This window comes from Bombina bombina, chromosome 2 (assembly GCF_027579735.1).
Source record: "Bombina bombina isolate aBomBom1 chromosome 2, aBomBom1.pri, whole genome shotgun sequence".
Taxonomy (NCBI): domain Eukaryota; kingdom Metazoa; phylum Chordata; class Amphibia; order Anura; family Bombinatoridae; genus Bombina; species Bombina bombina.
In genome coordinates, this window is record NC_069500.1 from 620767627 (window position 1) to 620790510 (window position 22884).

The following is a 22884-nucleotide window of genomic DNA, read 5'->3' on the forward strand; positions in this document are numbered from 1 at the left end:
ACCATTACAACTGTGCATGCTCAGTCAGTGGAATGGGGACTATACAGACTTGTCTCCAAAGATACAAGTAAATCAGAGGACCAGAGACTCACTCCGTTGGTGGCTGTCCCTGGACAACCTGTCACAAGGGATGACATTCCGCAGACCAGAGTGGGTCATTGTCACGACCGACGCCAGTCTGACGGGCTGGGGCGCGGTCTGGGGATCCCTGAAAGCTCAGGGTCTTTGGTCTCGGGAAGAATCTCTTCTACCGATAAATATTCTGGAACTGAGAGCGATATTCAATGCTCTCAAGGCTTGGCCTCAGCTAGCAAGGACCAAGTTCATACGATTTCAATCAGACAACATGACGACTGTTGCGTACATCAACCATCAGGGGGGAACAAGGAGTTCCCTAGCGATGGAGGAAGTGACCAAGATTATTCTATGGGCGGAGTCTCACTCCTGCCACCTGTCTGCTATCCACATCCCGGGAGTGGAAAATTGGGAAGCGGATTTTCTGAGTCGTCAGACATTGCATCCGGGGGAGTGGGAACTCCATCCGGAAATCTTTGCCCTAGTCACTCAGCTGTGGGGCATTCCAGACATGGATCTGATGGCCTCTCGTCAGAACTTCAAAGTTCCCTGTTACGGGTCCAGATCCAGGGATCCCAAGGCGGCTCTAGTGGATGCACTAGTAGCACCTTGGACCTTCAAACTAGCTTATGTGTTTCCGCCGTTTCCTCTCATTCCCAGGCTGGTAGCCAGGATCAATCAGGAGAGGGCGTCGGTGATCTTGATAGCTCCTGCGTGGCCACGCAGGACTTGGTATGCAGATCTGGTGAATATGTCATCGGCTCCACCTTGGAAGCTACCTTTGAGACGAGACCTTCTTGTTCAGGGTCCGTTCGAACATCCGAATCTGGTTTCACTCCAGCTGACTGCCTGGAGATTGAACGCTTGATTTTATCGAAGCGAGGTTTCTCAGATTCTGTTATCGATACTCTTGTTCAGGCCAGAAAGCCTGTAACTAGAAAGATTTACCACAAAATTTGGAAAAAATATATCTGTTGGTGTGAATCTAAAGGATTCCCTTGGGACAAGGTTAAGATTCCTAGGATTCTATCCTTCCTTCAAGAAGGATTGGAAAAAGGATTATCGGCAAGTTCCCTGAAGGGACAGATTTCTGCCTTGTCGGTGTTACTTCACAAAAAGCTGGCAGCTGTGCCAGATGTTCAAGCCTTTGTTCAGGCTTTGGTTAGAATTAAGCCTGTTTACAAACCTTTGACTCCTCCTTGGAGTCTCAATTTAGTTCTTTCAGTTCTTCAGGGGGTTCCGTTTGAACCCTTACATTCCGTTGATATTAAGTTATTATCTTGGAAAGTTTTGTTTTTAGTTGCAATTTCTTCTGCTAGAAGAGTTTCAGAATTATCTGCTCTGCAGTGTTCCCCTCCTTATCTGGTGTTCCATGCAGATAAGGTGGTTTTACGTACTAAACCTGGTTTTCTTCCGAAAGTTGTTTCTAACAAAAACATTAACCAGGAGATTATCGTGCCTTCTCTGTGTCCGAAACCAGTTTCAAAGAAGGAACGTTTGTTGCACAATTTGGATGTTGTTCGCGCTCTAAAATTCTATTTAGATGCTACAAAGGATTTTAGACAAACATCTTCCTTGTTTGTTGTTTATTCAGGTAAAAGGAGAGGTCAAAAAGCAACTTCTACCTCTCTCTCTTTTTGGATTAAAAGCATCATCAGATTGGCTTACGAGACTGCCGGACGGCAGCCTCCCGAAAGAATCACAGCTCATTCCACTAGGGCTGTGGCTTCCACATGGGCCTTCAAGAACGAGGCTTCTGTTGATCAGATATGTAGGGCAGCGACTTGGTCTTCACTGCACACTTTTACCAAATTTTACAAGTTTGATACTTTTGCTTCTTCTGAGGCTATTTTTGGGAGAAAGGTTTTGCAAGCCGTGGTGCCTTCCATTTAGGTGACCTGATTTGCTCCCTCCCTTCATCCGTGTCCTAAAGCTTTGGTATTGGTTCCCACAAGTAAGGATGACGCCGTGGACCGGACACACCTATGTTGGAGAAAACAGAATTTATGTTTACCTGATAAATTTCTTTCTCCAACGGTGTGTCCGGTCCACGGCCCGCCCTGGTTTTTTTAATCAGGTCTGCTAATTTATTTTCTTTAACTACAGTCACCACGGTACCATATGGTTTCTCCTATGCTAATATTCCTCCTTAACGTCGGTCGAATGACTGGGGTAGGCGGAGCCTAGGAGGGATCATGTGACCAGCTTTGCTGGGCTCTTTGCCATTTCCTGTTGGGGAAGAGAATATCCCACAAGTAAGGATGACGCCGTGGACCGGACACACCGTTGGAGAAAGAAATTTATCAGGTAAACATAAATTCTGTTTTTATATCAATGTCAAATTCTTCAATAAAAGGCCCCTGATATATAAACATTTTTAAGGTAGTGTGTGACTGATGTGCTGTATCCATGCCTTAAAATGGAAGACAATGATCTTACTCCTGGGAATTACTTAAGAGTTCTATAAAACCACTCCCACCTCACAGATACCTCTGTCTTTTCTTTGCCTCAACTGGAGGTGGTCGAAGAATGAAGATGTGCATTTGATTTTGCAGAGAGATGGGCTTTCAGTCTATGTTGAGGCCTATTTTCCCCCTCAGAGTACAGTTTTTGTCAAAGGGATGTATATGGGGTATGGTTTGTGAGTCTCTCTTTCACCTCATGGGAAATTTTGTCATTAACCTTCCATAGTGGTTGCAGGGACTTGTATTTTGCCTCCTCTTATGTATCTACAATGTACTCCTATTCCATAACCTTTGCTAATATGCTTCAGTACTGGTTTGACTGTCTACTTTAATAGTGGATGAATGTCTGTTGGTAAGTATCATTTATTTAAATGACACTTTTGGGCATTTATTATTTTATATTTATTTGATATATATAGCCTTGGGACAGAATCATTATATTGATTTTATTCCCCTTTACATTTTTTTGTGTGCATTGGATTTATAGCGTGCAGAGCTTAGTTTTCTTTCCTAAGATATGGAGAGTACAAGATATCAATCCTGGCCAGCAGGAGGAGGCAAAGAGCACCACAGCAAAGCTGTTAAGTTTAACTCCCCTACCCATAATCCCCAGTCATTCTCTTTGCCTCTGTCAATGAAGGAGGTGAAATTTTGTTGTCTGAAGAAAATTGGATTTCTTTTGCTACAAGCAAGATTTTTTAGGTCTAGCCATAGTCCACGTTAATCTCTTTAGTAGGGTAGTGGAGGCTTTAAAGCAGTTAGGAACTAGTAAGGTGGGCCTTGCTGCGTTTTCCTAACATATTTGCTGCCCGTGGTATAGAAAGCCAGAGTAGGTTTACTCTGTTCTTTTTTCTACATGCCTCTGTAAGGAGTATGTGTCTTTTCATGCCTTGTAAGCTGTCCTCCTGCCGGACAGCTATATGCAGGTAAGTGCTTTTTGTCTTCTAGGATTCTGGAGACTGGCACTTTAAAAGATTATCTGCAGTTTTCATTGGAGCACTTTATATCCTTAGTAAGGATATCTTTAAGATCAGGGTGCAGGCACTTTAGATGTATGTGTAAGAGACTACTTGTTAACTCTTTAATGGATGCTCATAAAGTGGTTAACTTGTTACTTGAGGATATATATATATATATATTTTTTTTTTTATGACAATTCTGGTCTTCGTTCCATTGTCTGAGCATGCATAATTGCAGAGCTCTCAAATGGAATTGAGCAAAGGGAATGATGTCCATGGAAGCGACTATCAGACCAATTGCCTCCATACATTGAGCCACTGATGGCCGAACAGTAGACTGAAGAGAGAGGCAAGAGGAGAAAATTTGGGATTTTCTGACCTCTGTCAGAAAATTTTTCATAGAATCTATTATGGTCCCTAAGAAAACCACCCTTGTAGCTGCAATAAGGGAACTCTTTTCCAGATCCACTTTCCAACTGTGGTAACGTAGAAAAGACAACAAGATCTCTGTATGAGAGTTTGCTTGTTGAAAAGATGGCACCTGAACCAATATGTCATACAGGTATGGCACCACTGCAATTCCCCGACATCTGATCACTGCCAAGAGAGCCTCCAGAACCTTTGAGAAAAAGTGTTTGTCTAGAAAGGCAAATCTCAGGAATTTGTGATGATCCCTATGGATGGTTTCCATTTTGAAGGACAGTACTCTGAGAAACTTGTTGAGGCACTTTAGGTCTAAAATGGGTCGAAAAGTTCCCTCTTTTTTTGGGAACCACGAACAGATTTGAATTGAATCTTAGACCCTGTTCCCTTACTGGAACAATCACTCCCAGGGAGGAAAGGTCCTGAACGCATCTTAATCTTGGGAGGTGGAATCTTCCCCTGGGAGGGAGAGTTTTGAATTCTTTTTTGTAACCCTAATATATGTCCACAGCCCAAGCATCTGGGACATCTCGTCTCCATGCTTGACCAAACAGGGAAAGTCTGCCCCCCACTTGATCCGATCCCAGACCGGGGGCCGACCCTTCATGCTGACTTAGACTCAGCTGAGGGTTTCTTTGATTGCTTCACCTTATTCCAAGACTGATTGGGCTTCCAAGAAGGCTTGGACTGCTCCTGCTTGGAAGAGGGAGAGGGAAGACTTTTGACCTTTGAAGTTACGAAAGGAACAAAAATTACTTTGACGTCCTTTGAGTCTGTTCTTCTTGTCTTGCGGTAGAAAATACCCTTTTCCACCCGTAATATCAGAAATTATTTCTGCTAGACCAGGACCGAACAAGGTCTTACCCTTGTAAGGAAGCGTCAGAAGCTTGGACTTAGAGGTAACAGCTGACCAAGATTTTAGCCTCAATGCCCTACGGGCTAGGACAGAGAAACCAGACATCTTGGCTCCCAGTCTAATAACTTGCATTTTAGCATCAGAAATAAAGGAATTGGCTAGTTTGAGAGCCTTAATCCTATCTTGTATCTCCTCCAACGTAGTCTCTACTAAAATTGATTCAGACAATGCGTCGCACAAATAAGATGCCGCACTTGCTACTGTGGCAATACAAACTGCAAGTTGCCATTGAAGACATTGATAAACAAACATCTTCAAATAAGCTTCCAGCTTTTTGTCTATGGGATCCTTAAAGGAGCAGCTATCCTCAATAGGGATAGTAGTTCTCGTAGCCAGAGTAGAAATAGCCCCTTCTACTTTAGGCACTGTGCGCCAAGAATCTTTAATGATGTCAGCAACAGGAAACATCCTTTTAAATACAGAAGAATGGGAGAAATACCTGGCTTCTCCCATTCCGGTGAAATAATCTCCGTCACACGGTCAGAGACAGGAAAAACTTCCACAGAGAAAGGAACATCATAGTATTTATTAAGTTTACTAGACTTCTTAGGGTTGACAACAACAGAAGAATCGGAGTCGTCCAAAGTAGCCAATACCTAACAGTACACAAAGGTGTTCAAGCTTAAATCTGAAGTTTACTTATTCAGTATCAGATGAAGGAATAATACTGTCGGAATCTGATATTTCACCCTCAGAGGCTACCGACATGCCCTCTCTCATAAGTCTGATGAGGAGGATAACATGTGTAGCAGTAGGGGGAACAGAAACCTTATTATCTGAATGTCTAATTTTCCTCTTGCGTTTTCCCAGCATAGGAAAAGCAGATAATGCCGCAGATACAGCAGAAGATACCTGTGCAGCAATATCTGCAGGCAAATAAACTTCTCCAGGAGGCTGAGAGGAACTGCAGGGTACTCTATGTGACACCATAGAGGCTTGGGACGTTTGAGGAGAAAGCTGTGGCATTGCCTGAACAGCATCATCCTGAAAGACATTGGGCTCAGAGGGCAGCAATTTATCTTTAAATTTAAATGTTCTTGCTAAGCATGCAGCACAGAATTGCATAGGCAAAACAATTTGTGCCTCTAGGCATAACAAGCATCTGTCAAAAAACACAGATTCTTGTTCCATGTCCATAATACTAAATAAAAAAATCCCCAAATTGTAGATTTTTTTTTAAATACACTGTCACTTTAAGCATTTTTTTAATACCACAGCCGCTTAACGTTATGCAAACATTCTTTAAAATAATAAACCAATCAGGCCCCCTATACCTCAGACAGGCTGAGGTGCCTTACCGTAACACTTATACACAATTTGGCTTCCAGAAGTCTCTAAAACGATCATATAGTAGATCGACACTGAAGAGACTGAAATTCAATGACTCCGCTCCTTGAATATCCGACAGCAGAGAGAAGTCACATGACCGGCAGAGAGAGGAAACTACACAGCAACACCGGAGCTTAATTTACACAAATGCACAAGCAGTCTGTCAGTTAGCCTGTTCTAGCTAGGCAAGCAAAGAAAACCAGCTGCCAAATTTTAAGTTTATACATAAATCCTTGTATAAAACATAAGCCACAAACATACTAATAAAGTATTTCAACAAAATTAGCCCAAAGAGGCAAAACGTCCCAATAAAGGGAAGATTAACCCCTTGTCTCAACATACATAATATGCCTGCCCACTGCCAAAGAAAATCCTGTATAAAGGATTTTAAAAATGTCCCCATCTACTGCATATGACATATTCTTCTGAAGTGCAAGTCTCCAAGACCTAGAAGACAAAAGCACTTACCTGCAGTCTAGCTGTCCAGCAGAAAGACCGCTCACAAGGCGCGAAAGGACACATTTCTTTTTCTACAGGTCTCTGTAACGAGTAACAGAGTAACCAACTCTGGCTTTCTGTACCATGGGGAGCAATGTGTTAGGAAACAAAGCAAGGACTACCTCACAATTTCCTAATTCCTTAAAAGCCACCACTACTCTACTGAAGAGATTGACGTGGACTCGGCTAAACCCAAATACATTACATATATTGCATATATTTGCCATGAGTCAGATCTGTGTATATTTCCCTTTGCAGTCTACAGTTTTAGCATGGAAATTATGTTTATGGGAGAATTTAGGTATTTTTTTTTCTTACCTGGGGTTCCAGTTAGTTGTAACTTGGAGTCTGTTTTTCAAAATTTTCATGGGCTAACTAGGCTCGCGATTATGCAAAATGCTACTTTTTATTGCATCATTTTTGCCGCAAAGTTGCGTCTGTCGTGACGCAAGTCGCGTAATTTCTTGTGTGTCTGTTGACGCTAATTTTTTTGGCGCGTCGTCGCGCCTGTTATGACACGAGTTGCGTCATTTCATTTTGTTAGCTTTTGTGCCAAAAAAATTTTCCTCTGCATTTGCGTCATCTTTGTTTACCTCATTCTTGGCACCAAAATTTGATATATTAAATCTCTCCCTCTTTTGCTAGCTGCTCTAATTTGTTTATAGAGGCCTATAATGTTTGCTTTTGATTTTACTTTTGTATAAGAATTTTATCATAAGCATTTTTTCCCATTCCTGAAACTGCTTTTTTGAGGAAATTGGATATTTTGTTTAAATGTTGTTTTTTCTTTTTTGTTACATTTGCAAGATGTCTCAAACTGATCCTGCCTCTGATGTTACTGTAGGAACTAAGCTGCCTGAACACAATTCTACCAAAGCTAAGTGTGTTTGTTGTAAATTAGTTGATCTTACTTCTTCAGCTCAAATATGTGGCACTTGTTATGACAAATTATTTACATGCTGATAATGTTTCTATAAGTACAAATACATCTCCTGTTACTCCTTCACAGTCTAATGTACATGGTATTCCTGCAGATATGAAAAATGAGATTGCTGCAGCCATAGAGAAGGCTATGACTGCTTTTCCGCCTTCAAATAAACGTAAAAGGTCTTTCCAAACTTCTCATAAATCTGATGAAATTTGTATTGGATACTACAGCATACTGAAGTATCTTCTGCTGATGAGGATCTCTCTGGCTCTGGCTTTTTAAGATTGCATATATTCATTCTTTATTAAAGGAAGTATTGTTTACTTTGTGTATTGAGGAGTCTAGTCCTCTTGATAACAAAACTAGTAATCGTTTGAATTCTGTTTTTAAAACTTCTGAGGTTACTCCTGAAGTTTTTCCTATCCCAATGCTATCTCTAATATGATTACTAAAGAATGGTCTAAGCCTGGTGCTTCTTTTAACCCATCTTCTAAGTTTAAGAAGCTGTATTCTTTCACTGTGGCCAATTTAGAGTTTTGGGAAAAAGCCCCTAAGTTTGATGGGGTTATTTCCACTGTTGCCAAACGTACTACTATTCCTATGGAAGATAGTGCTTCCTTTAAGGATCCTTTAGATAGGAAGATTTAATCTTATCTTAGAAGAGCATATTTACATACTGGCTATATTCTTAGACCTGCTATTTCTTTGGCTGATGTTGCTGCTGCTTCAACTTTTTGGTTAGACAGCTTAGCACAGCAGTTATCAGATCCGGAACTGTGTAGCATTGTTCTTTTACTTCAACATGCTAATCATTTTATTTGTGATGCTATATTTGATGTCATTAAGATTGATATTAAATCTGTCTTTAGCTATTTTTACTAGAAGAGCTTTATGGCTTAAATCTTGGAATGCTGACATGGTGTCTAAATCTAGATTACTATCTCTATCATTTCAGGGTAATAATTTATTTGGTTCTCAATTGGATTCAATTATCTCCACTATCACTGGGGGAAAAGGGAGTTTTTCTGCCCCAAGATAAGAAATCTAAGGGTAAGTTTAAAGCTTCCAATCATTTTCGTTCCTTTCGTCAGAATAGAGAACAAAAAACCTATCCTTCCCCTAAGGCCTCTGGCTCTAATTGGAGACCATCTCCGAATTGGAATAAATCCAAGCCTTATAAGAAACCAAATCCAGCCCCTAAGACTGCATGAAGGTGCGACCCTCAAACCAGTTCAACTGGTGGGGGGCAGATTGAAATTATTTCAAGACATTTGGACAGATTCTGTTCAAAATCAGTGTATTCAGGATATTGTTTCTCAAGGGTATCGAATAGGTTTCAGAATAAGACCTCCCATGGGAAGACTCTTTCTTTCTCATGTTCCAACAAACCCTGTGAAGGCTCAGGCTTTTTGGAATTGTGTTTCAGACCTAGAGCTTCCAGGGGTGATTGTCCCAGTTCCTCAGCAGGAACAGGGTTTGGGTTTTTATTCAAATCTGTTCATTGTCCCAAAGAAAGAAGATTCATTCAGACCAATTCTGGATCTGAACATTTTAAATTGTTTTGTAAGGGTCCCAACTTTCAAGATGATGACTATAAGGACTATTCTGCCTTATGTTCAGCAAGGTCATTTCATGTCCACAATAGAATTACAGGACGCTTATCTTCACTTTCCGATTCATCCAGACCACTATCATTTTCTGAGATTCTCTTTTCTAGACCAGCATTACCAATTTGTCGCTCTTCCGTTTGGCCTAGCGACAGCTCCAAGAATCTTCTCAAAGGTTCTCGGTGCCCTTCTATCAGTAATCAGAGAGCAGGATATTGCGGTTTTTCCTTATTTAGACAATATCTTGGTACTAGCTCAATCTTTTCATTTAGCAGAATCTCACACAAAACAACTAGTGTGGTTTCTTCAAAGACATAGTTGGAGGATCAATTTACAAAAGTTTCTTGATTCCTCAGACAAGGGTCACCTTTTTAGGTTTCCAGATAGATTCAGTGTCCATGACTTTTTCTCTAACAGACAAGAGACAAATGAAGTTGGTTTTAGCTTGTCTAAACCTTCAGTCTCTATCATTCCCTTCAGTGGCTATGTGCATTGAAGTTTTATGTCTCATGACTGCAGCATCGGACGTGATCCCCTTTGCTCATTTTCATATGAGGCCTCTACAGCTTTACATGTTGCAGCAATGGTGCAGGGATTATACTCAGATATCACAGTTGATATACTTACATCCCAACACTCAACTCTCTCTGACTTGGTGGTTAAACTTGGTGGTCTCAACAGATTTAAGTCTTACAGGTTGGGGAGCTGTCTGGGGGTCTCTGACAGCACAAGGGGTTTGGAATCCTCAAGAGGTGAGGTTACAAATCAATATTTTAGAACTCCATGCTATTCATGCTTGGCCTCTATTGAAAAGAGAACTTTACATTTGTTTTCAGACAGACAATATCACAACAGTGGCATATGTCATTCATCAAGGAGGGACTTGCAGTCCTTCAGCAATGAAAGAAGTATCTCGGATACTTTCTTTGGCGGAATCCAACTCTTGTCTAATTTTTGCTAATCATATCCCAGGTGTAGACAATTGGGAAGCGGATTATCTCAGCCGTCAGACTTTACATCCGGGGGAGTGGTGTCTCCATCCAGATGTTTTTCCATCTTGTAAAGATGTGGGGTCTTCCAGAATTAGATCTGAAAGCCTCTCGTCTAAAGAAGAAGCTTCCCAAATACCTTTCCAGGTCCAAGGATCCTCAGACGGAGATGGTGGATGCTTTAGCAGTTCCTTGGTTTTACCAACCTGCTTACATTTTTCTGCCTCTGGCTCTTCTTCCAAGGTTGATCTCCAATATTATAATGGAACAATCTTATGTGTTTCTGATAGCACCAGCAAGGCCCCACAGGTTTTGGTATGTGGATCTTGTCCGGATGTCCAGTTGCCAGCCTTGGCCACTTTCTTTAAGGCCAGACCTTATGTCTCAAGGGCCGTTTTTCCATCAGAATCTCAAATCTCTAAATTTGAAGGCATGGAAATTAAACACTTAGGCCTAGATTTAGAGTTTTGCGGCCAAAGGGGTGCGTTGGCTACGCGTGCTTTTTTCTGGCCGCACCTTTTAAATACCTCCGGTATTGAGAGTTCACAGGCTCCAAAAAAGGGGCGTAGAGCATATTTAACGCAACTTCAACTCTCGATACCAGCGGTGCTTACGGACGCGGCCAGCTTCAAAAACGTGCTCGTGCACGATTCCCCCATAGAAAACAATGGGGCTGTTTGAGCTGAAAAAAAACCTAACACCTGCAAAAAAGCCGCGTTCAGCTCCTAACGCAGCCCCATTGTTTGCTATGGGGAAACACTTCCTACGTCTGCACCTAACACTCTAACATGTACCCCGAGTCTAAACACCCCTAACCTTACACTTATTAACCCCTATTCTGCCGCCCCCGCTGACACCTGCATATTTTTTTTAACCCCTAATCTGCCGCTCCGTAAACCGCCGCTACTTACATTATCCCTACATTATCTTACATTATCCCTATGTACCCCTAATCTCCCTAACACCGCCGACCCCTATATTATATTTATTAACCCCTAATCTGCCCCCCACAACATCGCCTCCACCTGCCTACACTTATTAACCCCTAATCTGCCGAGCGGACCGCACCGCTATTATAATAAAGTTATTAACCCCTAATCCGCCTCACTCCCGCCTCAATAACCCTATAATAAATAGTATTAACCCCTAATCTGCCCTCCCTAACATCGCCGACACCTAACTTCAAACATTAACCCCTAATCTGCCGACTGGAACTCACCGCTATTCTAATAAATGTATTAATCCCTTTTTCCTACCTTAATTCCGATTGGCTGATAGAATCCTATCAGCCAATCGGAATTCGAGGGACGCCATCTTGGATGACGTCCCTTAAAGGAACCGTCATTCGTCGGGAAGTAGTCGGTGAAGATGGATGTTCCGCGTCGGCGGGATGAACACGGATCCGGAAGAAAGAAGATTGAAGATGCCGTTGATAGAAGACTTCAGCCGGATCATGGACCTCTTCAGCTCCCGCTTGGATGAAGACTTCAGCGGGATCATGGACATCTTCAGCCCCCCGCTTGGGCTTGGATCAAGACATCGGAGGAGCTCTTCTGGATCGATCGGTGAACCTGGTATGGTGAAGATAAGGTAGGAAGATCTTCAGGGGCTTAGTGTTAGGTTTATTTAAGGGGGGTTTGGGTTAGATTAGGGGTACGTGGGTGGTGGGTTGTAATGTTGGGGGGGGGGTATTGTATGTGTTTTTTTTACAGGCAAAAGAGCTGAATTCTTTGGGGCATGCCCCGCAAAGGGCCCTGTTCAGGGCTGGTAAGGTAAAAGAGCTTTGAACTTTTGTAATTTAGAATAGGGTAGGGCATTTTTTTATTTTGGGGGTCTTTGTTATTTTATTAGGGGGCTTAGAGTAGGTGTAATTAGTTTAAAATTGTTGTAATTTTTTTCTAATGTTTGTAAATATTTTTTTATTTTTTGTACTTTAGTTAGTTTATTTAATTGTATTTATTTGTAGGAATTGTATTTAATTAATTTATTGATAGTGTAGTGTTAGGTTTAATTGTAGATAATTGTAGGTAGTTTATTTAATTTATTTATTGATAGTGTAGTGTTAGGTTTAATTGTAACTTAGGTTAGGATTTATTTTACAGGTAATTTTGTAATTATTTTAACTATTTTAGCTATTAAATAGTTATTAACTATTTAATAGCTATTGTACCTGGTTAAAATAAATACAAAGTTGCCTGTAAAATAAATATAAATCCTAAAATAGCTACAATATAATTATAATTTATATTGTAGCTATATTAGGGTTTATTTTACAGGTAAGTATTTAGCTTTAAATAGGAATAATTTATTTAATAAGAGTTAATTTATTTCGTTAGATTTAAATTATATTTAACTTAGGTGGTGTTAGGGTTAGACTTAGCTTTAGGGGTTAATCCATTTATTAGAATAGCGGCGAGATTCGGTCGGCAGATTAGGGGTTAATAATTGAAGTTAGGTGTCGGCGATGTTAGGGAGGGCAGATTAGGGGTTAATACTATTTATTATAGGGTTATTGAGGCGGGAGTGAGGCGGATTAGGGGTTAATAACTTTATTATAGTAGCGGTGAGATCCGCTCGGCAGATTAGGGGTTAATAAGTGTAGGCAGGTGGAGGCGACATTGAGGGGGGCAGATTAGGGGTTAATAAATATAATATAGGGGTCGGCGGTGTTAGGGGCAGCAGATTAGGGGTACATAGCTATAATGTAGGTGGCGGCGGCGCTTTGCGGTCGGCAGATTAGGGGTTAATTATTGTAGGTAGCTGGCGGCGACGTTGTGGGGGGCAGGTTAGGGGATAATAAATATAATATAGGGGTCGGCGGTGTTAGGGGCAGCAGATTAGGGGTACATAAGTATAACGTAGGTGGCGGTCGGCAGATTAGGGGTTAAAAAAATTGTGGGGGGACCTCGGTTTAGGGGTACATAGGTAGTTTACGGGTGTTAGTGTACTTTAGAGCACAGTAGTTAAGAGCTTTATAAACCGGCGTTAGCCCAGAAAGCTCTTAACTACTGACTTTTCTGCGGCTGGAGTTTTGTCATTAGATTTCTAACACTCACTTCAGACATGACTCTAAATACCGGAGTTAGAAAGATCCCATTGAAAAGATAGGATACGCAATTGACGTAAGGGGATCTGCGGTATGGAAAAGTCAAGGCTGGAAAGTGAGCGTTAGACCCTTTCCTGACTGACTCCAAATACCGGCGGTAGCCTAAAACCAGCGTTAGGAGCCTCTAACGCTGGTTTTCACGGCTACCGCCAAACTCTAAATCTAGGCCTTAGTGCTTAGTCATAGAGGTTTTTCTGACTCGGTGATTAGCACTATGATACAGACTCGTAAGTCTGTTATAAGTAAGATTGGGTTTGGAAAACCTATATTTCATGGTCCCACTCATGATTATTCTTGACATTCTTTCAGAATTCCTAGGATTTTACAGTTTCTTCAGGATGGTTTGGATAAAGGGTTGTCTGCAAATACTTTGAAAGGACAAATCTTTGCTCTTTCTTTCTTATTTTAAGATTGCGAAGCTTCTTGATATTCACTGTTTTGTTCAGGCTTTCGTATCAAACCTGTTATTAAATCTATTTCTCCTCTTTGGAGTATCAATTTGGAATTGACGATTTTACAGGCTTCTCCTTTTGAGCCTATGCATTCTCTGGATTTTAAATTACTTTCTTAGAAAGTGTTATTTCTTTTGGCTATCTCTTTGTCTAGAAGAGTTTCTGAATTGTCTGCTCTCTCTTGTGAGTCTCCTCATCTGATTTTCCATCAGGATAAAACTTTTTTGTTGACTTTTTTTGCCTAAAGTTGTGAATTCTAACAACATCAATAGGGAAATTTCTGTTCCTTCCTTGTGTCCTAATCCTAAGAATACTCTTGAAAGGTCTTTACATTCTTTGGATGTGGTAAGAGCTTTGAAATATTATGTTGAGGCTACTAAAGATTTCAGAAAGACTTTGTTATTTTTTCTGGTTCCAGGAAAGGTCAGAAAGCCTCTGCAATTTCTCTGGCATCTTGGTTGAAACTTTTGTTTCACAAAGCTTATTTGGAGGCGGGGTAGTTTCTGCCTCAGCGAATTACAGCTCATTCTACTAGATCAGTTGCCACTTCTTGGGAATTCAAGAATGAAGCTTCAGTTGATCAAATTTGCAAACATTTACATAGGGCTGCAACTAACAATTATTTTCATAATCGATTAATCGGCCGATTATTTTTTCGATTAATCGACTAATCGGATAAAAAGAGAATCAATAATAGTTTTATATGTTTTAAATAAAATCCACATAATGAGTGTTACAAATATAAACTATAGACTAAAAGTTTACATTAACACAACCGTTTCTTCAATTTTTAAGCAGCAGAGCACAGTTTTATAATTAAGCAAAACAAAACCACAAACTGTTTGAAAAGAGGTAGAACTAGAAAGAGTTAGTTAGACTATCACTGTTAATAACATTCTGTTATTCACTCTTTCAGAAACTTTGCATTGAAATGCAAAAATCTCAACATGTTCACATGCTTCTGGCTAAGGCTGGTTCTCTGTTTGCAGCTATATTTCCTGCAGCAGAGAAAAGGCTGTTGAGGTGTATAAGTACGGTATTGCCAATTTCACCAAAGTGGGATATTTATCTTTGTTAGCTCTTCACCAATGCTAAGTGTTTTCTACCTTGGCAAGGGGCCTCTCAATAAAGTAACCCTTGACTTCATTCTAATATAAAAATATCTTGAATATCTATATGCAATGGTAAATAACCAGCTATAAGGTTAGGGGAAAAATCTAGTCCGCTCTAAAAATAACGAATATATACTTTTAAAGGTTGAATCTGGTACATATTATCACAATTTATTAAAAAATAAAAATAAAATAAAAAACAAAATCAAAAGCGCTAAGGTCTGTATATCAATAACAGGACAAAGCCTTACACATTTATTTATACAGTACATATAATCAGCAATAGCAAGCAATACACTAATAATTGTGCAAACAGATAATAGTGCACATCAATTTAAATAACTCGCATAGGGGCAAGGTGTAAAAAACAAGCTCAGCACTATATCATGCAAAGCATAGTTCCAAATCACCAGATTTAATATAAACAATCCAAATTATGACTATTATATCTGGGTTACACATAAGCCAGGGGTAGTTGTAAACATATACTGTCCTAAAAAAGTGAAAAGTAGACGTCTGTAGACGTCCTTTAGGCTAAGGACATAACCATAAAACACAATTCCATATGCAGGAGTTCATTGGAGTGAAGCAGCTGGTGTTGTGCACAGACCCACTAATTGCAAACCAACTAATTGATTAATCGATTATGAGATTCGTTGACAACTATTTTCATAATCGATTATTATCGATTATGACGATTAGTTGTTGCAGCTCTACATTTACAAAATTTTACCATTTTGATGTGTTTGCTTCTTCGGAAGCAGCCTTTAGTAGAAAGGATTTTTAGGCAGTTTGATTCTAGTGCAGTTTGATTCTCAGCGGATATAGCTGTTTTTATTTTATCCCTCCCTCTCTAGTGACTCCTGGACTTTCACATCTTGGGTATTATATCCCATACGTCACTAGCTCATGGACTCTTTCCCCTTACATGAAAGAAAACATAATTTATGTAAGAACTTGATAAATTAATTTCTTTTATAGTGGCAAGAGTCCGTGAGAGACACCCTATTTTTTCGTGGTTATATTTTTTTGTATGAAGCACATTATTTTTTCAGTTCCTCTTTTTGTATGCTTTTTTTTTTTTTTTTACACTTAACTACTTGGCTATACGTTAAACTGAGGTATGAATGAGGTGGGAGGTGTATTTATAGGCATTTTGAGGTATGGGAAACTTTGCCCCCTCCTGGTAGGAATGTATATCCCATACGTCACTAGCTCATGGACTCTTGCTAATTACATGAAAGAAATATATTAGTTGTTTAAAGATTGAAAAAATAAGTGTAAATTTTCACTTTCTGTAAATTACTTTAGTTGCTATAAAGTCATGTGAAACCTAGGTTTCCTTTCTCTGCCTGGAAGATAAATTGTGCAACCAATATCTGTGTGTAAAAATAGCTGTCTATTTAAAGGGATGTTAAGCAGTAAATACATTCTAGACATAATGATGCATTCAAAGCAAAGATTAGCCTTAAAATAATATGTAGCTGTATTTTTACTATAATATTAGTTGTTTAAATATTGATTATATAAATTTAAAAAAGTTTAGTTTCTATAAAGTATTCTAGATTCTATAAAGTAATGGGTGCCGCCATGTTTGAATTAGTTTCCTATTTATATCTGTCTTATGTGGCCAACAATTGGGAAAAGATAGATAAATCAGATGACAAAGTTTATTTAACCCCTTAGTGACCAGACCATTTTCAAAAGTTCTTACCCTTAAGGACCAGGACAATTTTTACATGTTTGTGGTATTTTTGTTAAGCTGTAATTTTCTTGCCACTATGGAAGAAATGAATTTATCAGGTAAGTTCTTACATAAATTGTTATTTGTTGTTTTTTCTGTTTAATATTAAAGTTGGGGATTTGTGTTTTTGAGGCAGTCACTAATAAATGCATAATTTTTCTTTCTATATTTAATATATGTAATTGTTTGTTGCTTTGATCCACTATAGAGCTGGGCTACAGAGGGCTATCACTTGTGGGTGATTCCACAAAGCACAGACTATGGAATGAGTGACAAAGACGTACCTCAACAATCTGGAATATTCCAGTTTCAGTTTATCAAGAGTGCACTTACTGTTAACCCATGCATGGTAAGTTTAAGATTATATTCTATATGGAAATTTTGGCTTAACCTGTTTCTGTACCATACCTCCCAACATTTCAAAATTCAAAAGAGGGACACCCCCCCCCCCCCGCGGCAAAAATTTAAATGTGGTGGGCGGTGCTTAAAAAATCATAAGACCAAAGTAATATAAATAAAATTCTAAATAAAGTCATAGATTTTAACCTCTTAAGGACATATGACGGAATTTTTCCGTCATAAAACAATTGAGCAAACTGAAAGCTCTGTCCTTAAAGGGTTAATACACTTAGGCAGCAAATCAAACACAAGCTCAAAACACTGGTATGGCTATGTGAGCTATGTATTTAATTATCCTTTTCAAAGACATTGCTAAATATGTTTATCTTAATTGTACATTTAATAATAAATTCTTTAAAACTGCTCTCTGAATTCCCCATTAATATTCTAGATTCTGGCCTTTAAAGTCAGCAAAAATGCACAGTAGCACACTACATAGCATACACTTACACATGCAGATACACACACACACTACATAGCATACATTTATACATGCAGATACACACACACTAAATAGCATACACTTACACATGCAGATACACACACTACATAGCATACACTTATATAGGCAGATACACAGACACTACATAGTATACACTTATACATGGAGATACACAAACACTACATAGCATACACTTATACATGCAGATACACACACCACACAGACACTACATAGTATACACTTATACATGCAGATACACACACACTACATAGCATACACATGCAGATACACACACACTACATAGCATACACATGCAGATACACACACACTACATAGCATACACTTATACATGCAGATACACACACACACTACATAGCATACACTTACACATGCAGATACACACACACACTACATAGCATACACTTACACATGCAGATACACACACACTACATAGCATACACTTACACATGCAGATACACACACACTACATAGCATACACTTATACATGCAGATACACACACACTACATAGCATACACTTATACATGCAGATGCACACACACATTACATAGCATACACTTATACAGGCAGCATACACTTATACATGCAGATACACAGACACTACATAGTATACACTTATACATGCAGACACACACACACTACATAGCATAAACTTATACATACAGATACACACACACAGTTATGGATACAGATAGACACACGCACTACATTCATTGTATGGGGTCCTGGGGTTGGCAAGCACATTAGCTGGCAGTCTGCGGCTGCCACTGTTTGTTACCCTGGTATTAGCACTGCTCATTGTATAAAACTGAAGGCATGCTAGTATTATCACCAGGGGTTAGACATCATCACTACCAGAGGTAGGTTAGAGAGGTCACCATTAACCGTGGTCAGAGTGTATACAGCCTTCTTATTCCTGCTTAACCCACACACCATTCCTTTTCCACAGGGAAACATATATCTAACCCTGTGAAAGCAAAGCCAGCTGCTTCTTAGTATGGGCCCAACAGAATTTTTTTAATGCCTGGGGCAAATCGGGACAGATGGCTAGCAACTCGGGACAGAGGGACAGACCCCTAAAATCGGGACTGTCCCGCGAAAATCGGGACAGTTGGGGGGTATGCTGTACTATACAGCCTATTGCAAGCATGTCCATTGATGTAATTCATCTCACATATAGAAAATACAATTTATTCACAGTTTAAAGTTATTTTTGTTTTTTAATGAAACAAATTAATTTTTGGCCATGTGGTCCTGTAACATACTTCTTTTCCAGCCAGTCCTTTGTAGAAACAAAAAATAGCAGACAATATATGGCTTTGGCGTTGCTTTTTGGTAATTAGAAGGCTGCTAAATGCCGCTGTGCACTACACGTGTATTATGCCCAGCAGTGAGGGGGTTAATTAGGGAGCTTGTATGGTTAATTTTAGCTTTAGTGTAGTGTAGTAGACAACCCAAAGTATTGATCTAGGCCCATTTTGGTATATTTCATGCTACCATTTCACCGCCAAATGCGATCAAATAAAAAAAATTCACTTTTTCACAAACTTTGTAAATAATTTCAGTGAGAAACCTAAAATTTGTGAAAAAGGGAAAGATTTTTTTTTATTTGATCGCATTTGGCGGTGAAATAGTGGCATGAAATATACCAAAATGGGCCTAGATCAATACTTTGGGTTGTCTACTACACTACTCTAAAGCTAAAATTAACCCTACAAGCTCCCTAATTAACCCCTTCACTGCTGGGCATAATACACGTGTAGTGCACAGCGGCATTTAGCAGCCTTCTAATTACCAAAAAGCAACGCCAAAGTCATATATGTCTGCTATTTCTGAACAAAGGGGATCCCAGAGAAGCTTTTACAACCATTTGTGCCATAATTGCACAAGCTGTTTGTAAATAATTTAAGTGAAACCTAAAATTTGTTAAAAACAGCTTGTGCAATTATGGCACAAATGGTTGTAAATGCTTCTCTGGGATCCCCTTTGTTTAGAAATAGCAGACATATATGGCTTTGGCGTTGCTTTTTGGCAATTAGAAGGCCGCTAAATGCCGCTGCGCACCACACTTGTATTATGCCCTGCAGTGAAGGGGTTATTTAGGGAGCTTGCAGAGTTAATTTTAGATTTAGTATAGAGATCAGCCTCCCACCTGAAATATCCCACCCCTGATCCCTCCCAAACAGCTCTATTCCCTCCCCCACCCCACAATTGTCCCCGCCATCTTAAGTATTGGCAGAAAGTCTGCCAGTACTAAATTAAAAGTAATTTTTTTATTATTTTTTTTAAATTAAAAAAAACATTCTGCTGTGAAGGATCCCCCCTTAGCCCCTGATCCCCCCAAACAGCTCTCTAACCCTCACCCTCTACCTTATTGTGTGCCATCTTGCCAGAAAATGTAATTTTTTTTTATTTTTTACCCATATTTTTCTGTAGTGTAGCTTCCCCCCTCAATAAGCCACACCCCCTCCCAGATCCCTTAGATCAAAATTCCCTCCCTCCTCTCTCCCGCTTTATTTAATTATCGTTATTAAATGTTTCATAGTGTAGTGGTTCCCACCTGCTCCCGCCCCGTGTACGCGCCCCTGGCGTCCCCTTACGTGATCCTGCCCCCCACTGGCTCTCAACCCATAAGATGGCTGCCCACCCGCCTCCCACATCGACTCCCACCCACCAACGATCGTTTCCATCGATGTCCGATGCAGAGAGGGCCACTGAGTGGCTCTCTCTGCATCAGATGGCTAGAAAATGTTATTGCAGAATACCTCGATATCGAGGCATCACTGCAATAACATGAAAGCGGCTGGAAGCGATCAGGATCGCTTACACCACTTGAAGAGACCAACAACGTACAGGGTACGTCCTTGGTCGTTAAGGACATTTATTTTGTAGGACGTATCCTGTATGTCGTTGGTCCTTAAGGGGTTAAAGGGACATTCCAACCAAAATTTTAATCCACATGGGTGCTTTTACAGTTTGGAATATAAGCATTTTGTGTAATATACATGTATTAGCAAAAATGCTTCTAATAAAAGCTATATCTGTTTCAAAAGTGTATTTAAATATGCATCGTGCACCAGCATTTTAAACACAGCACTTGTTCAGAGAGCCTAAGGTGCTTGTATCTTCTGGTAATGATTCAGTTTAATTGCAGACAAGATACAAGCCCCACTGGCACTCTGAGCAACTGTAGTATTTAAAATGCTTGTGCACTGAGAATATCTAGTTATGCTTCACATGCATGTGCAGAGAAAAATGTTAACACTAAAACAGTAATAACTTTTACTAGAAGCATGTTTGCCAATACATGTATATTGCAATATATGTTTCTATTCAAAGATGTAATTCATCTATGTGAATTTAAATTTTGACCGGAATGTCCCTTTAACCCTTCGAGTGCTAAGCACTTTCCAACCTGGGGTGCTAAGATTTTTTAAGGGTTTTTATTTTTGTTTAACTTTTTTTTTTTTTTCCAGATCTTCAAGACTTACACTCACTATTGGAAAGGTTAGACGATTACCTTTCAAATGGTGGGTCTTGGGGGTCTGTAGCTGCTTAGATGACTGAGATACAGGCTTCTAAACAGCATGCCCCCTGCTCCTCTACTCATCATTGTTAAGTATAAATAAAGTTGCGTGGTGATGTCATCACATTATTGCACGGGACGTCACCGTGCATAACGTGAAGCCCCGGCGATGCCTGTCACTATGCAGGCCCGATCTCCGGGGTAGGAGCGGGTGGGAGCCCCCAGATCTCCCTCAAGGTGGGAGCGTGCTAGTGACTGCTCTGAGTCGTCATTAACAAGAGAATGGGAAACTCTATGATGGCTCAGAGCCGTCATTAGCACTCAAGGGGTTAATATTCAAGTTACCCAAAAATGCTATTTTGGTTGAAGACATTGAGCATCTCTGCCCTTTGGTCGGTGTCTTATTCCAGCATTGTTTCTCTCTCTAGTCTTTGTCGTCTCAGACACTTAGTCCACCTGACTATTATGGGGATCATCTTTATCACAAACCAGGATGTATACAGATTGTCACATTCAAAGTGACAAAACATAAATGCCCATGCTTCCTCCTCATTAAAGTGAAGGTAAACTTTGATGAATGAAAGCCCGTTTTTTTTAAAGAAAAATACTATTAAAAACAGGGGCACTTTCATTCATCAAAGTTTAGAAAGCAGCCGTTTTGATTAAAAACTTACCTTTTGTTTCTTTCATGTAATTGGCAAGAGTCCATGAGCTAGTGACGTATGGGATATACATTCCTACCAGGAGGGGCAAAGTTTCCCAAACCTTAAAATGCCTATAAATACACCCCTCACCACACCCACAAATCAGTTTTACAAACTTTGCCTCCCGTGGAGGTGGTGAAGTAAGTTTGTGCTAGATTCTACGTTGATATGCGCTCTGCAGCAGGCTGGAGCCCGGTTTTCCTCTCAGCGTGCAGTAAATGTCAGAGGGATGTGAAGAGAGTATTGCCTATTTGAATTCAATGATCTCCTTCTACGGGGTCTATTTCATAGGTTCTCTGTTATCGGTCGTAGAGATTCATCTCTTACCTCCCTTTTCAGATCGACGATATACTCTTATATATACCATTACCTCTACTGATTCTCGTTTCAGTACTGGTTTGGCTTTCTACTATATGTAGATGAGTGTCCTGGGGTAAGTAAGTCTTATTTTCTGTGACACTCTAAGCTATGGTTGGGCACTTTTATATAAAGTTCTAAATATATGTGTTTAAACATTTATTTGCCTTGATTCAGGATGTTCAATATTCCTTATTTCAGACAGTCAGTTTCATTATTTGGGATAATGCATTTGAATATTCAATTTTTCTTACCTTTAAAATTTGACTTTTTTTCCTGTGGGCTGTTAGGCTCGCGGGGGCTGAAAATGCTTCATTTTATTGCGTCATTCTTGGCGCAAAAAAATTCTTAGTCATTTCCGGCGTCATACTTGTCACCGGAAGTTGTTTGTATGTGTGTCATTTTTTTGACGTTTTTTTGCACCAAAGATGTCGGCGTTACCGGATGTGGCGTAATTTTTTGCGCCAAAGCATTTAGGCGCCAAATAGTGTGGGCGTCTTTTTTGGCGCTAAAAAATATGGGCGTCATTTTTTTCTCCACATTATTTAAGTCTCATTGTTTATTGCTTCTGGTTGCTAGAAGCTTGTTCATTGGCATTTTTTCCCATTCCTGAAACTGTCATTTAAGGAATTTGATCAATTTTGCTTTATATGTTGTTTTTTCTATTACATATTGCAAGATGTCTCAGATTGACCCTGGATCAAAAGCTACTTCTGGAAAAACGCTTAACTGAGTTCAGTTCTACCAAAGCTAAGTTCATTTATTTTAAATGTTATAAATGTTTATCTTTAGCTATGGTTTGTAATAAGTTATTATGATATACTTTTACATGCA

The 22884-nt window shown here is 39.7% G+C and overlaps 1 protein-coding gene across 2 annotated transcripts in view; it reads left to right on the forward strand.

Annotated features, from left to right (window-relative positions):
- RIC1 (RIC1 homolog, RAB6A GEF complex partner 1) overlaps positions 1-22884 on the forward strand; it is a 514431-nt gene that overhangs the window by 417528 nt on the left and 74019 nt on the right. For both annotated transcript variants that reach the window (XM_053702556.1, XM_053702557.1), the window contains exon 11: positions 16812-16952. In XM_053702556.1, the coding sequence (XP_053558531.1) occupies positions 16812-16952 (141 nt within the window). The remainder of the gene's footprint in view (positions 1-16811; positions 16953-22884) is intronic.